The sequence below is a fragment of the Brienomyrus brachyistius genome, chromosome 4, assembly GCF_023856365.1.
Source record: "Brienomyrus brachyistius isolate T26 chromosome 4, BBRACH_0.4, whole genome shotgun sequence".
NCBI lineage: Eukaryota > Metazoa > Chordata > Actinopteri > Osteoglossiformes > Mormyridae > Brienomyrus > Brienomyrus brachyistius.
The window spans coordinates 12418722-12434544 of NC_064536.1; the positions used below are offsets into that span (position 1 = coordinate 12418722).

Sequence of the window (15823 nt, forward strand, 5' to 3'; positions counted from 1 at the left end):
TAAGCTGATACTAATTAATATGTAAATGACGCACAAGCGGAGAGGGCTGCACGAGCCGATGATGAGAGCTGTGCAAAGAAACCTTTCCTCTCAGAAGTCGCTGTTTTATTTTTCACGAGGATCACTGGTGGGAAGAGAAAAAAGCCTACTGGGATATTGGCTTGGTTATACAACGACGGACATAAGCTGGTTCACCAGTGAATGATATTAATTTGCTCAGACCTGCGGAAATATATTCATTTAAATTCTTTTATTTCTAAAATGTAAAAGTCCTTGTGATAAACGATGATTCCTGCATAGTTTTAAATGCAGGGCAAAGCTGTTTCTCATATTAAATGCACTTTGGTTCCACCTGGAACAGCCGGGCGCAAACAGTTACCGGAGTCCAGCGCATCTCCTTCGTCCATGCCGCTGTTGCGAGACGATCTTCCATAGGACTGTCGGAGGAAAGAGGAGTTTATTATTCTTTTTTTTCCTAAATGGATCGCCATACTAGTTTAATTTCTATTTGGCTTCAGCTGGAACTTTGCGCCATGGCTGTTCTCCTAATAAAAGGTAGCCGTCTACTTGCCCGATTGTCGCTGGGAAATTTAGTGGCTGAACGCCCGTTTTTACCTGGATAGTTCCGTATTTTCTACCGTCTGTTTGATAACCTGAGTGTAGTACTACTTGTGGTTTGATGCGTTGGACCTGACCACTCCGGTTTCAGGATATGCCTGAAAAGCTGTTAAATCTACGATGATCACATAATCCAACAATAGAGTTAATCTGTTGTTAGAGTTTAATATTCAGCAAACATATTACATTAGGCGTGTTCTTCATAATGTCGTTCTCAACGACAAAACGTATCTGGGAAACTTCGTAATTGTTTGACTTTTGGATGATGTGAGTTAGCGTTTGATTTTGTATAAGTAAATGAAGTGAGATATGCTTAGATGGTGTAAGACTTGCTCAGCATAAACGGCTTCAGATTTACAGTATAGGAAACGATTAACATTTGACTCCAATCCGAGCAAAGCTCAGGTTTATGAAAAATAAAACCTGGGTCTTCAATTCCAATCCCAGTCGAAAACTATTTACCGTGGCTAAGAGACCGCTGATTGTAATAACAAGTTTTTATAAAATAGGGATCCTGTAGCTGTGCTACTTGGACACCTAATAACCAGACACGCTTTTATAGTATCATTATCAGATTTAGGTGTACGGCGGCATTTCTCCAGAGTTATACATTTGCGTAAGTGAATCATGCACGGTTGTCATTTATGAAATTATTCAGCTATGACCATTTCCGAAATTTATATAACCAATGTCAAAATTAATTTGACATACTAAACGTTTTACATTTAAAACGTGTGCATTTGCGTATTGAAGCGTTGTAATCTTTTAGTCACCATGGACTAACTGTGCTTTTAATTTCAGTGGGTATAAATATTTATTTTAAGAGTACATCTGGATTTGTAAAACGGCCTTAGGGAAGAGGTCTGTTGAAGAGTACCCTAAATATATTCTGCATGTTAAATAGTTTCATGTTTTGACCAAGACTAGCGGCTAAAATGGGTTAATTTCACTTTCACACACACACACACACACACACACACACATATATATATATATATATATATATATATATATGTTTTCACCCCATGGTTTGGCTGATCCTGCTGTCTCAGTTTTATGTCACTTTGCATGAAAGCCTCCAAATTAATGTCGATGTAAATTTGACTAACTGTATGCAGATAGCTGAAACCACAAAACCGCCTGGGTGATATTTTAACTGCGATATATTTCCTTCGCAGGGGAAATAAGATGTTACTGTGACGCCCCGCACTGTGTCGCCACCGGCTACATGTGCAAGTCACCACTAAACGCCTGCTTCACAAGGGTCCTGGACCCCCGCAATGTGAACTCGCCCCTCGGCCACGGGTGCGTGGACTCGCTCGCCCCCCTCGACATGTGCGCGCCTAGGGGCGTGGAAGGCGCGCCGGGGGGCTCCGGCGCGGCGCGCTGCTGTCACGACGATATGTGCAATTACAGAGGACTGCGAGACCTGGAGCCGCCTAAAGGTGATCTCTCAGTTTCAGGGCGAATCCTTACTTTATTTGCCGACTGAAATACGTCCATGGATGCAGATACTTTTCCTCATTGTAATAGGGCTTGCAAAGGAGAAACGGGAGAAATAAATCAATAATATGTTTATGCAGGCTTTCCTGTGCCTATAATAAAAAAAAGGGTTCTCATTTTATAGCTAGAAGCAATACGAGTCTGTTTCTTCTACGCAGGCTTTGAGTTTCATGGCATTGTGATACCGCGATATCAGCATGGCTTTCACTCTAGATAAGCACCGCGTTGAGTTCACAGAGTCCTGGCTTACTTCACCTTACTTCTGATCATGCTTTTCCGAATGCGATACCCGTTCAGTTTAATCGAACTCGTTGGGGTTTTTGATTGGGTAGTGTGCACTGATACTGAAAGTAATTGGAGGTTTTGGAAATAGAGGCGATGATAGGGATACTGGGGGCCCTAGGTGAAAATAAAAAAATCTACAGAGCCCTCCAACTCCCCCTCCCCTAGCACGGTAAAATTGATCTCCTTTTATTGTTAAGTGTAAATTAATAATGTGAACAAAGAGAATTTAATAAACTCGAGACCTTAATTTTCACTTTTGGAAAAACAATATACTATGTAATCGGTCACCTTTGGTGGTGGTGTCTCTGCTTGGAAATGCATTTCATTCATTTATTCATTCATCCATCCATCCATTAATTTATTTAAGCCAAAAACAACGCTCATAGTGTCGTTTCCAATCGTGTACATATCACAGAATGCAGGAGTGTGGCGATGAAGGCTAGAAAACAGTAGATCCAGCAGAAGGATTTATGTCAGGGTGTTATAAATCAGTGCCTCTCGTTGTTTATGAACACGGCCAATGTGACTAAATGGTTCCAATGACTAAAAAGTCCTGCAAGAGCCAGGTAATAACTTGGACTTTTTTGATGAAATATCCATCTGCACCGTAATAGCTGAGAGGAGTCAGCTGGTGAGATGGTGCTTGAGGGAAATGAACGTTAGATGTTCCTTGGAGAGGACTGCCTTGAGAAAGGTACTTAACCCGAATTCCTATAGACTTCAAGTTTTCTTTACGTCTTGTGGCTTGTCATCTGGTCTCCTCAGAGCACGGCAGCCGGCACGAGCAGGACGGCGGCCCCCGCAGTCTCATCACCAAGGTTCAGGAGCTGGCGTCGGCGAGGGAGGTGTGGTTCCGCGCGGCGGTTATCGCCGTGCCCGTGGCGGGCGGCCTTATCCTGGCACTGCTGGTGATGCTGGCCCTGCGCATGCTGCGCAGCGAGAACCGCAGCCTGCGCCTGCAGCGGCAGCAGACGCTGACCCGGCTGCAGCACGGCTTCCGTGGACATCACCATAGCAACGAGAAGGGACTCCACCCGGCTAAGTTGGACCTGGGATATGGGAGCCCTGTAGCCGGTTTCCAGGGTGACGGTGCCTGCCCGGCCTGCGACAAGATGTACACGCCGGTCTTGGGGGGGCAAGGCATTCTCTCCCTGGTACACTGGGAGACGTACAGGGGGCCCCGGAAGCAGGAATTTGTCTGACCTGCCCTTTGGAATCAGCCGGAACCTCCCCTAACCATGTGGTCAGACTGTACCATTTACAGAAGGCAGGGGGGGGGAACTGAAGATAATTTCTTTTCTTTTTTTTTCTTAATTGCACTTTACCTGAAATAAAAGCTCTGTCCACATGGAGCTGTAATTTAATTTGAGGCCGTCGGAGACGGTTGTACTTGAGCCCACTGGGTCCTGGACTTCTGTCGATTGCTGAAGGATTCCAAAATATGTATTGTTTGCACATCCGTATAAAAGAATAGGTGGTCTTGCTTAAAATGGAAGAAGGTCACTGAGCTGAGTGTAGAAGGCTTTTTGCAGAGGGAGGATGTGTAAATCAGTGTTAGGAATGCACCTTCCTTAGTCTCTTGTTTTTTTTTTGTCTTAACATTTTTAAATAGCATTATTTTGACTGGTAAACACTTGGTTGCTCCCCACCCAATCCTCAGATGTAGGGGGCTTTCAGAAGCTGAAAGAGTTCTTACATTTACACGGAAGCATCTGGAAGCTGAAACGCTGAATCAATATAACATAGTTCATGTAATGAATATGCACAAGCTAAACTTCTAGCTGGTGTTCAAATGTTTTATTGACTGTACCTATGAATAGCTGACTTTCTAATGGTGTCAATTGATTTGGTTCGTTTGCTTTGTTTAATCTGTCCTACTACCACTAATCCCTTGTTTTGTAGTGTTAATTTATAATATGAGTCTGAGTAAAGTGACTGGTATGCATCGTTAAAAGTGCACAATGCACGGTTACGTTTCAGTGTTTGTTCGGCCCGATTGGCTTTTGGTCTTCTGCTCATCCTGTGAAGAATTCTCAGGGGCAGCCGTTTTCGTGAGTTCGTTTAGCAGCTGTCAATTTCACAATCGTTGCCACAGCGCTGTCAGCGTCGTCCATGCTGAAATCACCTCCCTGCATCCCTTGAATCCCCCAGAATACTCATCCCCAAGAGAACGGGGGTTAGTCCGCACAGTCAGGATTTGGAGAAGCGTAAAGCACCTCGAGGCTGATCGTTCTTTTAAAACTCCAAGGGGCTTGTTACTGTTTCTTTGGGTGGGGGTATCGGGGGAGTTAAGGTTCGTAAGCGTCTGTTGTCATTAGTGTCCCTCACCAGCGGCTAGTTGCTGCCCCAGGGCTATTAGTGCGGTATTAATAACAAACCCTGAGCCACCTATGCATTAACACTCGTCACTTAGCCACTAGTGTTACTGAGACGGGAACAGGGTCGATTCAGAACATTAACCAGGATGTTAAATGTGGCAATGCCCTGCCCCCATTCCCCTAAACCCCAAAGCAGTAGTTTTCCCCGTTTTGAAACTCATTCCTGCACCCACCTCTTCTTCCATTTCAATCCTTTTGAAAATTCACAAAAAAAAACACATCCTCATAAATACAGAAAACAGCAGGTAGAATTCATGGCCCCCAAGTCCTGTGCAGCATCAATGTATATTCATCACTAAAACAAACGTTTTCCTTAGAATAATTGCAGTTTAGTTTAAAATGGTTTAGTGTGTCCAAGGAAACTAAAAAGTTAAACAAGACATGAGTCATTCAGTAGCAGCAGAGTGTACAGGATGTTGGGGGTGGAGAGTGGGGGTGTCCACAGCCTTATCCCTGATGGACAAGCGTTAAGTGGAAGGTTGGCGTAAATATTTAGCCCCTGAGAAGCACGGCTTTTCCAAGCTTAGGAACATATGCACGTTTCCCATGTGCCTGTAGAAAATAATCATAATATCCGTCAGCTGGTGGCCTAGGAACTAAGGAGCTGGAGCCGGTTTGACTCGGCTCGTGTCTGTAGGGGGGGGTAAGAATCGTGATGATGCTGTTCGACAGAGAACTTTACCTACGCAGCTGGGGCTAATGTCTAATTGCGTAACCTTGCAGAGGTATAACACTGTTAAGTTTGCTATAGTACCATGAGGGAAGGAAACCAGTAAGTTGACTGGGATGAATGTCATAAGGCGTCCTCTTAAAATCAGCCTCACTGAGGGACGTCCGGGGAGAGTCGCAAAATGAACAGAAGACAAAGAAACAGGCTATTCCAAACCAGCACTGGCTCTCGTATTGCAATTATGGAGCCACTGCAGGGTCCAGTGTGGTTCCACTGAGGTAGGCCGGGAATAGCTGCAATGCATTGTGGGAAGGAAAGAAAACAGCCTCTGCCTGGGCGTTCGCAAACGGGTCCGCGGTTGTGACATCGGCCCCCCCCCCCTGCCCACCAGGCTGGCTGCTGCCTGCTCTGCTCCCCCCCTGTTTACAGTGCACACGATGCAGTCGACTGGCAGTTGGTGGAAGCTGCTCTGACACCCATGAAGGGGTTCATCAAGTAGGGTGCCAGCTATAAGTCTGGGCTTACTTTCGGTAGAAGTGCAGTTCTTAGAGAAAGGCGACAGCTATCAAATGAAGCAATGGAGGGATATCCCCTTTACATATAAACATAACTGTTATTGTTTGTGACAATGCCTGAATGGCAGTATAGTGGAGACCTGGAGCACCTATCTGTTTAGGTTCCTGAGCTGTGCATCGATGCTGTGCTATGTTGGGTCCTGACCTTTGACCCCATGACCCCGGAAGTGAACAGCCACACAGAGGTGAGCATTTGCCCAACATGTCTAAAGAGCAGGCCAGACAGTTTTTCTGGCACCGGCAAAGGTGGAGAATGTTCAGAAGAGACCCTCCTGGTAATATGAGCAGTTTCTGTCTGAACCAGGAACAGGTTTGATTAGACATACATCTGCCCTCCAGAGCTGGCCTGGACTCTCAAACATCTGACACCATGTTAGGTTTCCAAGGTAAAGAATCCTGATTTGTCTATGAAAAAGGGTAGTGAAAATGAATCAGTTTAGTAATTCGCCATCTGCATAAAAGCTGCAAGTAACAGAACCCACTGTAGGTTAAAGCATCAACTATGCCAGTTCATACTCATGTTGCTGAAAAAGAGAGTTTTTGCTCTCGATGGATTAATTACCTACATCATCACTCAAGCATTTTCTCCTTTTTTTTTTGGTGGGTTAGCGGGTGGAGTGTCTTGACTTTTGTGTTCGGTGTGTTTCGGGAGAAAAGTACATTCATGTTGTGCGTGCATATCGACTGCCACCGTCGCAGAACCAGTATGGCCGCCCAGGACCGAAAGCCAAGCGCCTGACAGTGATGTGTTTGTGGAAGCTTGGGTCACTTTTGCATGTGTTGGATACTGCCACTGTGTCTCTTCTGCGTTTCAGAACTCCTTACCGCTTTTAAGTTATGCTCCTCGCATACTTTAACATACATGTGGGAACCCTAAACATTACTGACATTTTTTTATACCTTCTAGGGAAATGCATTTATGCAGGAGTCATTCCAAAGTTTGCATGCCTTTTGCTTAAGAAGTAGTTAGAGTTTATGTTTTTAAGCCCCTAACAGTGTCTAAAGGGCTACCTACTTTTGATTGGCGAGGTCATTATGCTACTCACCTGTGACATCTCGATGCACGCTGTGTGGGTAAGTATCCTGACTTTCTGGGCACAGTAATGGCCACCTGGTTGATTTCATCCAGTTCTCGAAAGCATATAAGTAAACTTCTGTCTATCACTGAAAGGAGTAACAAAATGGCTTTCCAACAGGATGTCAACTGGATTTATTAATTTTAGGGATTTCCCAATTCCAACTTGTTCCAAGGAGTTACCTGTGTTTTGATTGGTTCACTGTCTGGTTTTTATTGGCTATTCCATCGCATCATTGGTGAAAGAGCTTAAAGCACCACCCACCACCACTCTCCTTTGGCCAATCAAATTACTATGTCATTAAACTATTAAGTAATATAGGGACATGAGGAAGTTTCATTTAATGCTGCCCACAGGGCTTCACTCAAGCCCAGATTAAGGCCATTTCCTTAAGTGTCATATTAGCTGCTGCTAAATGTAAGAATAAATTACATTTTTTTCATTAAACTGACTTGCAGACCATAATTCTTTAAAGGGTCATTTTTCCCCCAAAGGATAAATATGCTTTAAGCAGGTTAAAGATAAATATGATTTCCTTTGTTTAACCGAGAACTTTTTCCCTCCAAGAGAAATTCTGCGGTCATGCTCCAAACCGAAGTCCTGAAATTAGAGGCAGAGTCGATTTACAGTAATCTGATTACAACTGAACTGTGACTGGTGGGGGTGGGGGGGCAAAAAAGCAAAATCATAAAGAATTTCATAATCAGATGAATGGCGATTTACTGCCAAGCTTTTCTTTAATGTTTATAGAATCCTTTGAAAACATTTTTATCTACCTTCTAGGACAAAGACACATTTTCCTTGATCATTCAGTGATTATCCACCAATGATTCATGGGAAATATATCTATGGCAGTTAGCACACATCAAAACCATGAACCCGCCGTATAGGAAGTCGCAGGAAGGCCAGAGTGAGCTGACCTATTTAATCTCTGCTGTAGTGAAAGTTACTGAATAGAGAATAGATTATGAGCTGCGGGTTGGTTGCCAGCTAAGCGCTGCATGACCTCACCCCGCTTAGCCACGGCTCGCGGTCCCAGGCTGCGCCATCGCAAGTGTCTTCTGCTTTTCGTCTTTTTATTATTCCTGCTATAACTTTGCTTACTTCCCTGGGAATATTCCGCATTGCACCTGGTTAACTCCGCTTCTGTGATTACTATTTATCGACACGCTACGCATGACCTTCCTTCTTCTCTTTTCCCATCTGCATCCAGCTCAGAGCCACCTGGCTCTCCACAGATCATTAACCGGGCCTAGACATCCTCCTTGCAAGTGTCCGTGCAGAAAGCATCCATGGGTTTGGCAGGGTCCAGTGCCCTGACGTAATCGTCAGCGCCGGCAATCTATCATTCCATCCATCCATCCATCCAGAACTGCTTACCCATTGCAGAGTTGCCGAGGATCAGAATGATATCCCACAATGCACCAGGAGAGCAGTAAGGACACTCTGGGCAGAATAGCATTTCGTCACTGGCCTCTTCTACAAAGGCACTATTTAGACAAGAGGTACACCACAAAGTACAGCCGTATTCCCACAAGAAAATGTCAGCTTCTACTGGTTTTTGAAGGCTATTCTGGGATCACTACGGCACGGTGAAGGCATTCCAAATGATGATATACTGTGTGAAGTCTGGGTTGCTGCCTGTTTATGCTGAAAGAGATTGTTATGCACTCTGCCCATGGGTAGTATTGTACTTTGCCAGTGTGGCATAATGCTAGAGGATCCTTAGCTGATTCATCGATCATCAGCCAAGACATATTCTTTTGCTGTCTCGTTTGCATTGAGGTAAAGAATTCCCTCAGAAAGAAAAAAAATTGATTTTGTCAAAATGACTGTAATACCTATAATACCGTAATGTTGTGTGTAATGTAGCAGCAAATATTTGAGCCACTGGACATTTAGCATATCTTGAACCTGATTAGTCCCCTGCTTTGGGTCACATCAGGTCATGGCGCTTTGTTTAAATTTTGTTCTGTTCCCCCATCTGTCTCCCAATCGCTTTTCGTAGTCAAGGTCATGGAGGGGGCCTGGTGCTTATCCCAGACAGCATGGGACACAGTTCCTTACTTAATGGTCTATATTTGTGGTGCTCAATCCTTGTCTAAGCATCATCTCAAAATTATGTGCATCCTTGGATAGATGCTTAGATGGTAAATACTTCACAGTTTAACGTTTCTCCTCCATCGAGTCTGATTTCTCAGGGAATACAGCGTGGAAACTTACGACAATGGGGGATGCGTCAAAGTTTTAGTGTCGCACAGATAACTGCAGGTATCAGAGCAATCCGGAGCATCCTTGAGAGGCTGTGTCACTCTCCCTCAATGGGAATGTTTTTCTCTTGTGGCTCGTGTTTGTAAATATGCCCGATTAGATGTGTACACGCACCTGGGGAGCGGGCAGATGACTTGGGGCAGCTGTTCTTTCTCCTCTTGCTCTGAAGTTCAGCTACTTTCTTTTTATCTTCTGGGAAAGTGTCCGACAAACAAAGCCTCCATTACAGATGTGTTTTGGGCTGACTTCTGGTCCCTCCCCCTGCTCATGGATACCATCTCCTGATTGGCTACCAGGAGAGCAGGTACTCGTGAGAGACACTGCTGAGGCTTCAGTTATTTTAGACCTTCGAGACGGTGAGATGTAAAGAGATAACAAACCGGAGCTTGTCAGCACACGCAGCCAAGGGCTTTGTCCTTTTGCGAAGCCGGTCCACATACTTCTCCAGGCCGTCATGTAGTCTCCCCTCATAGCCAATGCAAAAAACCGGGTCGCCCTCCTGAGCTACCCACCGTATGGGAGACGATCGACTCCCAAAAAATATGAAGGCGGTCTTAGGTCATTCCTGCCCATGACTAAATATTTTCAAGAATCCATAAATCATAATGGGAATAATGGAGAAGAAGCTCTGGACACTATTCCTATTCCCTAACTTGAGTCCTCCTGCACATCATTCTCTAGAAGTATTTCTAAAAGGCATTAAAACAAGATTTGAAAGCACTCTAAGCTGACATTTGAGATCCAGATTACTTCAGATGGTCAATAATTAAAACCTTGTCCACTCTGATGTCTAATTTTATTTTTTACAATGAGGGTTGAACATCCGTCTCCAAACTGCTTTCTGTCGGCGTCCTAGAGCCCATCACGGGCAGCGTAGGGCACCTCACACAATGAGCCATTTCGGGACACCTGTTGGCCTATCTGCACGCTTTTGGAAAGCAGTGAACCTGGGAGAGCATGCAAACTCCACACATACTGAGGCAAGATGTGAACGCTGAACTTTTGGAGGCGTGAGACGACTGGACCACCGCGCCAACACTAATTCCAGAAAGTATTATATAATAAAACCTTTTTTTTGTAATCAAAAGAAATCTGACTGCTAATTTGCATCTTCATGCACTTGTGACTCCCCTAAATGAACTTAAAATTAAAAATAAAACAAATTCAGTTTCTTCCTGCAGCACTTATGGGGTTGGGAGGGGGAGAGGGAAAGGGGGGTTACCTGGTTGCAAGATTAATGTGCTGGGGAGTTTTGGGTCACTGTTGATCCAAACTGTCTCTATGCCGTGCTGGAGCAACACATTAGTCAAAGAGCAGGACCCTCCCCCCCCCCCACTCAAGAGTGTGAAACCTAAAACAATTATCCATATCTTGCAAAACAGTGGGTGAGGGGCTTGAGCTTGCATCTGAACCTTTTTTCCCCCTAATTGTTCTGCGTCGTTTATACAGATCTGAGAAGTTCTGCATAAAATCTTGCGTGATTCCAAACCAAATTCTGTTTGGTACTTTTGCAAAAAAAAAAAAAAAACATTTGCAAGCATGTTGTGAACTTAGATTTTGAAAAAGCAGATCTTGTCTCACTGTGCAACATTAGCAGTTGTTAGTGAGAGAGTGTGTCATACAGTACTGTTGATTTATGTTTGACATGAAGAGCTGATTTTAAAAATTAACACAGCTGTTAACTAGGCGTCTTGAATGTCGAAAAGATCTCTAGCTGCGTCGTTTTATCATTATTTTGCCTTACTGTACTTTATAATTTTAGCCAATGTCAATTCCAACCTACCTCAATAAATAACGCAGTTACTTTTTTTATGTGTTGTAGTAGCCGCAGAAAGGGTGTAAAAATACCCCAAAATAAATAGCAGTTAGCATAGAAAAGCTGAGGTCAGGATGCAAAAATGGTAGAATTTATTTATGGTGTTTTAATATTATTAGTCACTTTGCTATGATTTAATTTTGGTGTGTGTGTGTGTGTGTGTGTGTGTGTGTGTGTGTGTGTGTGTGTGTGTGTACCTGAATGGAATTCAAGGCAGCCATGCCAAACTATAGCGTGACATTTAGGAAACACATCAAATCACCCCAGAGGGATAAATAAACATCAGTACTGATTCAAGAGCACAGAGTCACAAATGGAAAGGATTTGGGGTCGGTCTGGTCCCAGGATGAGAACAAAGAAAAATGCGAAACTGCGAAAATGTCATTAGATATATATACAAATTGAATGGGGTGTTGGGTCTCACATTTGGTCTTAGAACTTTTTATGTTTAAATTATTGCCTGTTATTCACATTTCCTAATGGAATGCCGTAAGCACAGTCAGAGGGGTTTAACGAATAAGTGTTAATTTGTAAGGAGCTGTATGCTTGATGGGTAACACTGTGTCTGGGGTTGTGTGTTCAAATCCCATCTGCGTCTGCATTTTCTCCCTGTGCCGTACATGTTTCCTCCCACAGTCCAAAGACATGTGTTTAGGATGACTGGCATTTCTAAGTAGCCATATTGGAATATGTGGTTAGATAATGGGTGAATAAAATAAACAGTCTCCCCTCCCCCCACCCACCAAAACAGGAAAATGCAGTTGAGTGGATTATCTTTTTAATCGTCTGTCTCTCCGTGCCATCATAAAGAACTAAATGGAACTACTGGGTTTTTAATAGAACACTTGGGTATTTCTTAGCTTATTTAATATAAATGAGCCATAATCCTGTTGCAATATGCAGTATTAGCAGTACATGTGCAATGACAATAGACATTCATTCGTTCATTCAAGTTTCAATATGGACGCTTGTGATAAACCTGAATTTATTCATTGCTTGCAACTTGCATATCTAAAGCTATACATCAAACCTGTTTTTTTTTTTTTTTTTTTTTTTAACAAACCTTATATGAAATCATGTCTGGAAAACAGGATTTGTTCCAAGCCTAACCACAGAGAAGCAGTGCAGGGTGAGGACGCTCCGGGAGTCTTTGCGAAGCAGCCCAGGGCACAGGGAACTCCTTGAGGGTTATGCCAGTCTACCACAGGGTGAGCACAGTGGGAATCTCAGAGACACTAAGTTGCTTAACTGCTAGAGGAAACCCACACAGCAGAGAGAACACACAAGATCTCCACAGAGACATATACAGACGCTCCTCTACTTACGAACTTTCAGACATACGAACGAAGAGGACTGTAAGTCCAATTTGTGTTCCTTGGGCTCCCGTTTCCTGTCCGCAACATCAATTGTTTTTTTCTGCGTAGCAATTCCACCTAGTACGACTTCTGGCCGCTACTCCCGCCGCGCAGCAGCGTAGCATGCGTACTCCCAGCATACTGGTTCTTTGTACTTGTGTATATCCTTAAAATGATGTTAAATAACGACTTACGAACATTTCAAGTTACGAACGGCCGTTCGTAACATATCTCGTTCGTAAGTAGAGGAGCGTCTGTATACATTTATATAGATCATTTTGTTGTATTCGTTAACGGTAAAAACTGTTACAAAAGGCAATTCCTTTAATATAACATCATGCACCATTCATCGTGCATAGCTGCCCTAAAGAGTTTAAGAAAGGTTTAGTAAAAATCATCAGCACAGGCAAACACAGCAGTTATAAGAGCCGTCCATTAAAATCCCTGCAGGCCAAAAACAGCAGGGTGACGAAAAAAGGCTGATGGTTCTGGTGTCGAGGAAAATGTGAATAAATGTGTAGGTGCTATTAGAACAGAAGGCAGGAGTGGTCTTCAGTTAGGGCTGGCCAATGAAGGTATGAAGGTCAGCCCGGCCTGAGCTGAGATTCTAGGCCATTCTGCTCAGTGTTTGTCCTGGGTAGAGACGGCAGTCTTGGCGGGAAAGAAAGGAAGCGCATAATCAATCCATCATGGTTAATGCTGTGATAAAACCACCCATAATCTCTTAGAAACAGTAGGTCTTCAGTCTAGATTTAAATGCTGAGCCCGAGGGGGAATCCTTCCCTGAAAGCCAGTTTTATGAAGCGGGAGCCATTAGATGGAAGATTTACTATCAACAGTTGTTTTGTTTAATCTGGGAATTACAGTAAGCGAGCGGGAGGAAACAACTGGCCAGTATTGTCATACAAAGATAGCAAACAGACAGCAAGAGAGTCTCAAAACAGTTTTAAAGTGTGTCTTCATCCATCTTACATCTGTTTATCCGGTCTAGGGTCACAGGGAACACTGCAGAGGAGGTACCGGTCTATTAGAGGACAGAGACGATTGCCCATTGGTTAGTTTGGGAAAAAGGCTTTAACAGTGGATTGTCTTGCATCTCACTATAGTGGTGTGAGAAGATGAGATGTTCATATTTGAGAAGATTCTATTGGTTGCTATAAGAGAGGTAGTATTGCAGGGGCAGCTTTAAGTGTGTATAGCAACTTAAACGTTTTTTTGTTTTTATCAGCTTTGAAGTGAAGTTTATATTCATTGCAGAACTTTGACTCTCACTAAAGTGTATTATTCAAGCCGTGCCAAATTATGAGTTCCACTACATTGCAAAACAAAATATTTTTAAATGCAAATGTTGTTACTTATATTAAGAAATTCTACAAGTAATAAAATTTGCATTTTTGTCAGAATTTTTAAACATTAATAGGGGATTAAAGCTTCTCAGTCATATCCCAGTAGAAACTAAGGTGATTATTCTGTCATTATTCTCAAACTAGCCCAACTGTGTGACTTTTCACTCTATCAGAGGTGAATCTGCTCTCCTCGGGTGGTGGAGTTTGGTGGCTCATAGTTGTAAATTAATGGACTAAGTTTGTGGTCGGTGCAGCCTGGCATGTCAGAACATGGAAGAGTCCACCACCGCCTTCCTCTTCTGACAACCCAACCCGCAGAAATTTCCAGAAGGAAATGAGAAGCTTATAGTGATATTTCTGCGGTGTTTCTCATCAGTTGCATTCTGAACACTACAAACATGAGTCCTACAGTCGATATCTCAGCATTGCAATGAGGAATCATTTCCAGGAATCTCTAGGAAGGTGCAGCTATATCTAATGCATAGATCTCTGCAGCGTCTTGCTGACAATTCATATGATCTCATCTTGAAGCACCTCCTGACATTTTCACATGAGATGACTATCTCAACCGCTTCTACTTTCCTGAGCCCCACTGATAATATATCTCAGCAAAATATCTCCGGTGTTCCTCGTATGGTTTTGTTTTTGAAGCTGTTGTTTAATGGTGTTTATTTCGGCAATAGCAATTTCAAAATTAATTCAGGAAACGGGTATAAGATTTTACACCTTTAAACATGAGCTTTCCTTCTGCTCAGAGCATTCTGTCAGCATTCTACATGGTCTGTTACTTGTTTAGATGACAAAAATCGATATTGTTCACTTTTCAGCTAAAACTATTAAAATATGATCTATACTTTGCTTCCAACAGGCTAAGTATTTTGAGTTTTCTGAGAAATTTGAAAAATTTAATTATGAAAAATTGCCACAAAAATCTGAATGAAATTTCAATTCTTCTTGAGTATGTAAGATTTTTAGCTGAAATGCTAATAATGTGAATTACATGGCACATGACCACATACGTGGATAAAAGTGTATTTAAGTAAATGTTACACCAACAACATTAACAATAATAATCCATGTACAGTATCTTCTAAGAGGGGACAGTGTGGAGGCATGGTGGTTAGCACTATTATCTTGTGCTTCTGGGTCCAGGGTTTGAGTCACAATCACAAAGCTGAATTTCTTACTTAGCCAGATAACTTGTTGGATTTAAGGTACTCCAGTTTAAATTGACTGCACTAGCATTTAGCCCAGGCTACCTTAGACTCAACAAGTTATCCAGCTAAGCAAGAAATCCTACTTCATGATACAGGCCCCCGTTGTATTTTCTGGGTTCTGATTGACAGAGCTATAGACCAAGAAAAAGCTGAGACCGCCCTTGCTAGTATCAGGGAAAGGACACTATGTTTGTAATCCCCTACTGGCTTCTCTGATAGCAAAATGTCAGCTTGAGCCATTGTGAAACAGGGCTTCTACAACAAAAATCTCGCAAAAGGAGTATCACCAAGAAAATTCAAACACAGATTTATTCTGGAGACTGGTGAATCCAACAACACCCAATTCCCAAATATCTCTTGGTAATCAGTCTACTTTGAAAGATGGGAATTTTAGCTCTCTAGGTATGTTTAAGCTAAATCATTAGCTTCTGCTAATTTCTTTTTTTTTTGTGGTTTATCGCGTAGCATCATCAAATTAAATTTTGGAGTTAGCAGGTTAGCGGTTATCATAACTAACTTTTTCGGTTAGCTGTGTCCTCCACTGGTTGTAGACGTACTGGTTGTAGACGTCCCCCCAGGCAGTCTAAGGCACTATAACCAGGATGTAAGTTTATCACAGGGCACACTTATACTCACAAACACACACCTAACTGCAGAGTATTTGCACTGTATGAGGAAACATGGTGGACGTGCAAATTTCACACACTCGTACA

The 15823-nt window shown here is 42.9% G+C and overlaps 1 protein-coding gene across 1 annotated transcript; it reads left to right on the forward strand.

Annotated features, from left to right (window-relative positions):
• The first annotated feature begins 62 nt into the window (after window positions 1–62).
• Window positions 63–4372, forward strand: LOC125740782 (BMP and activin membrane-bound inhibitor homolog). The gene is made up of 3 exons (XM_049012437.1): window positions 63–555; window positions 1797–2063; window positions 3172–4372. Exons 1-3 carry the CDS (start codon window positions 480–482, stop codon window positions 3606–3608), a joined length of 780 nt encoding a protein of 259 aa, XP_048868394.1. The 5' UTR covers window positions 63–479; the 3' UTR covers window positions 3609–4372.
• Window positions 4373–15823: the final 11451 nt, after the last annotated feature.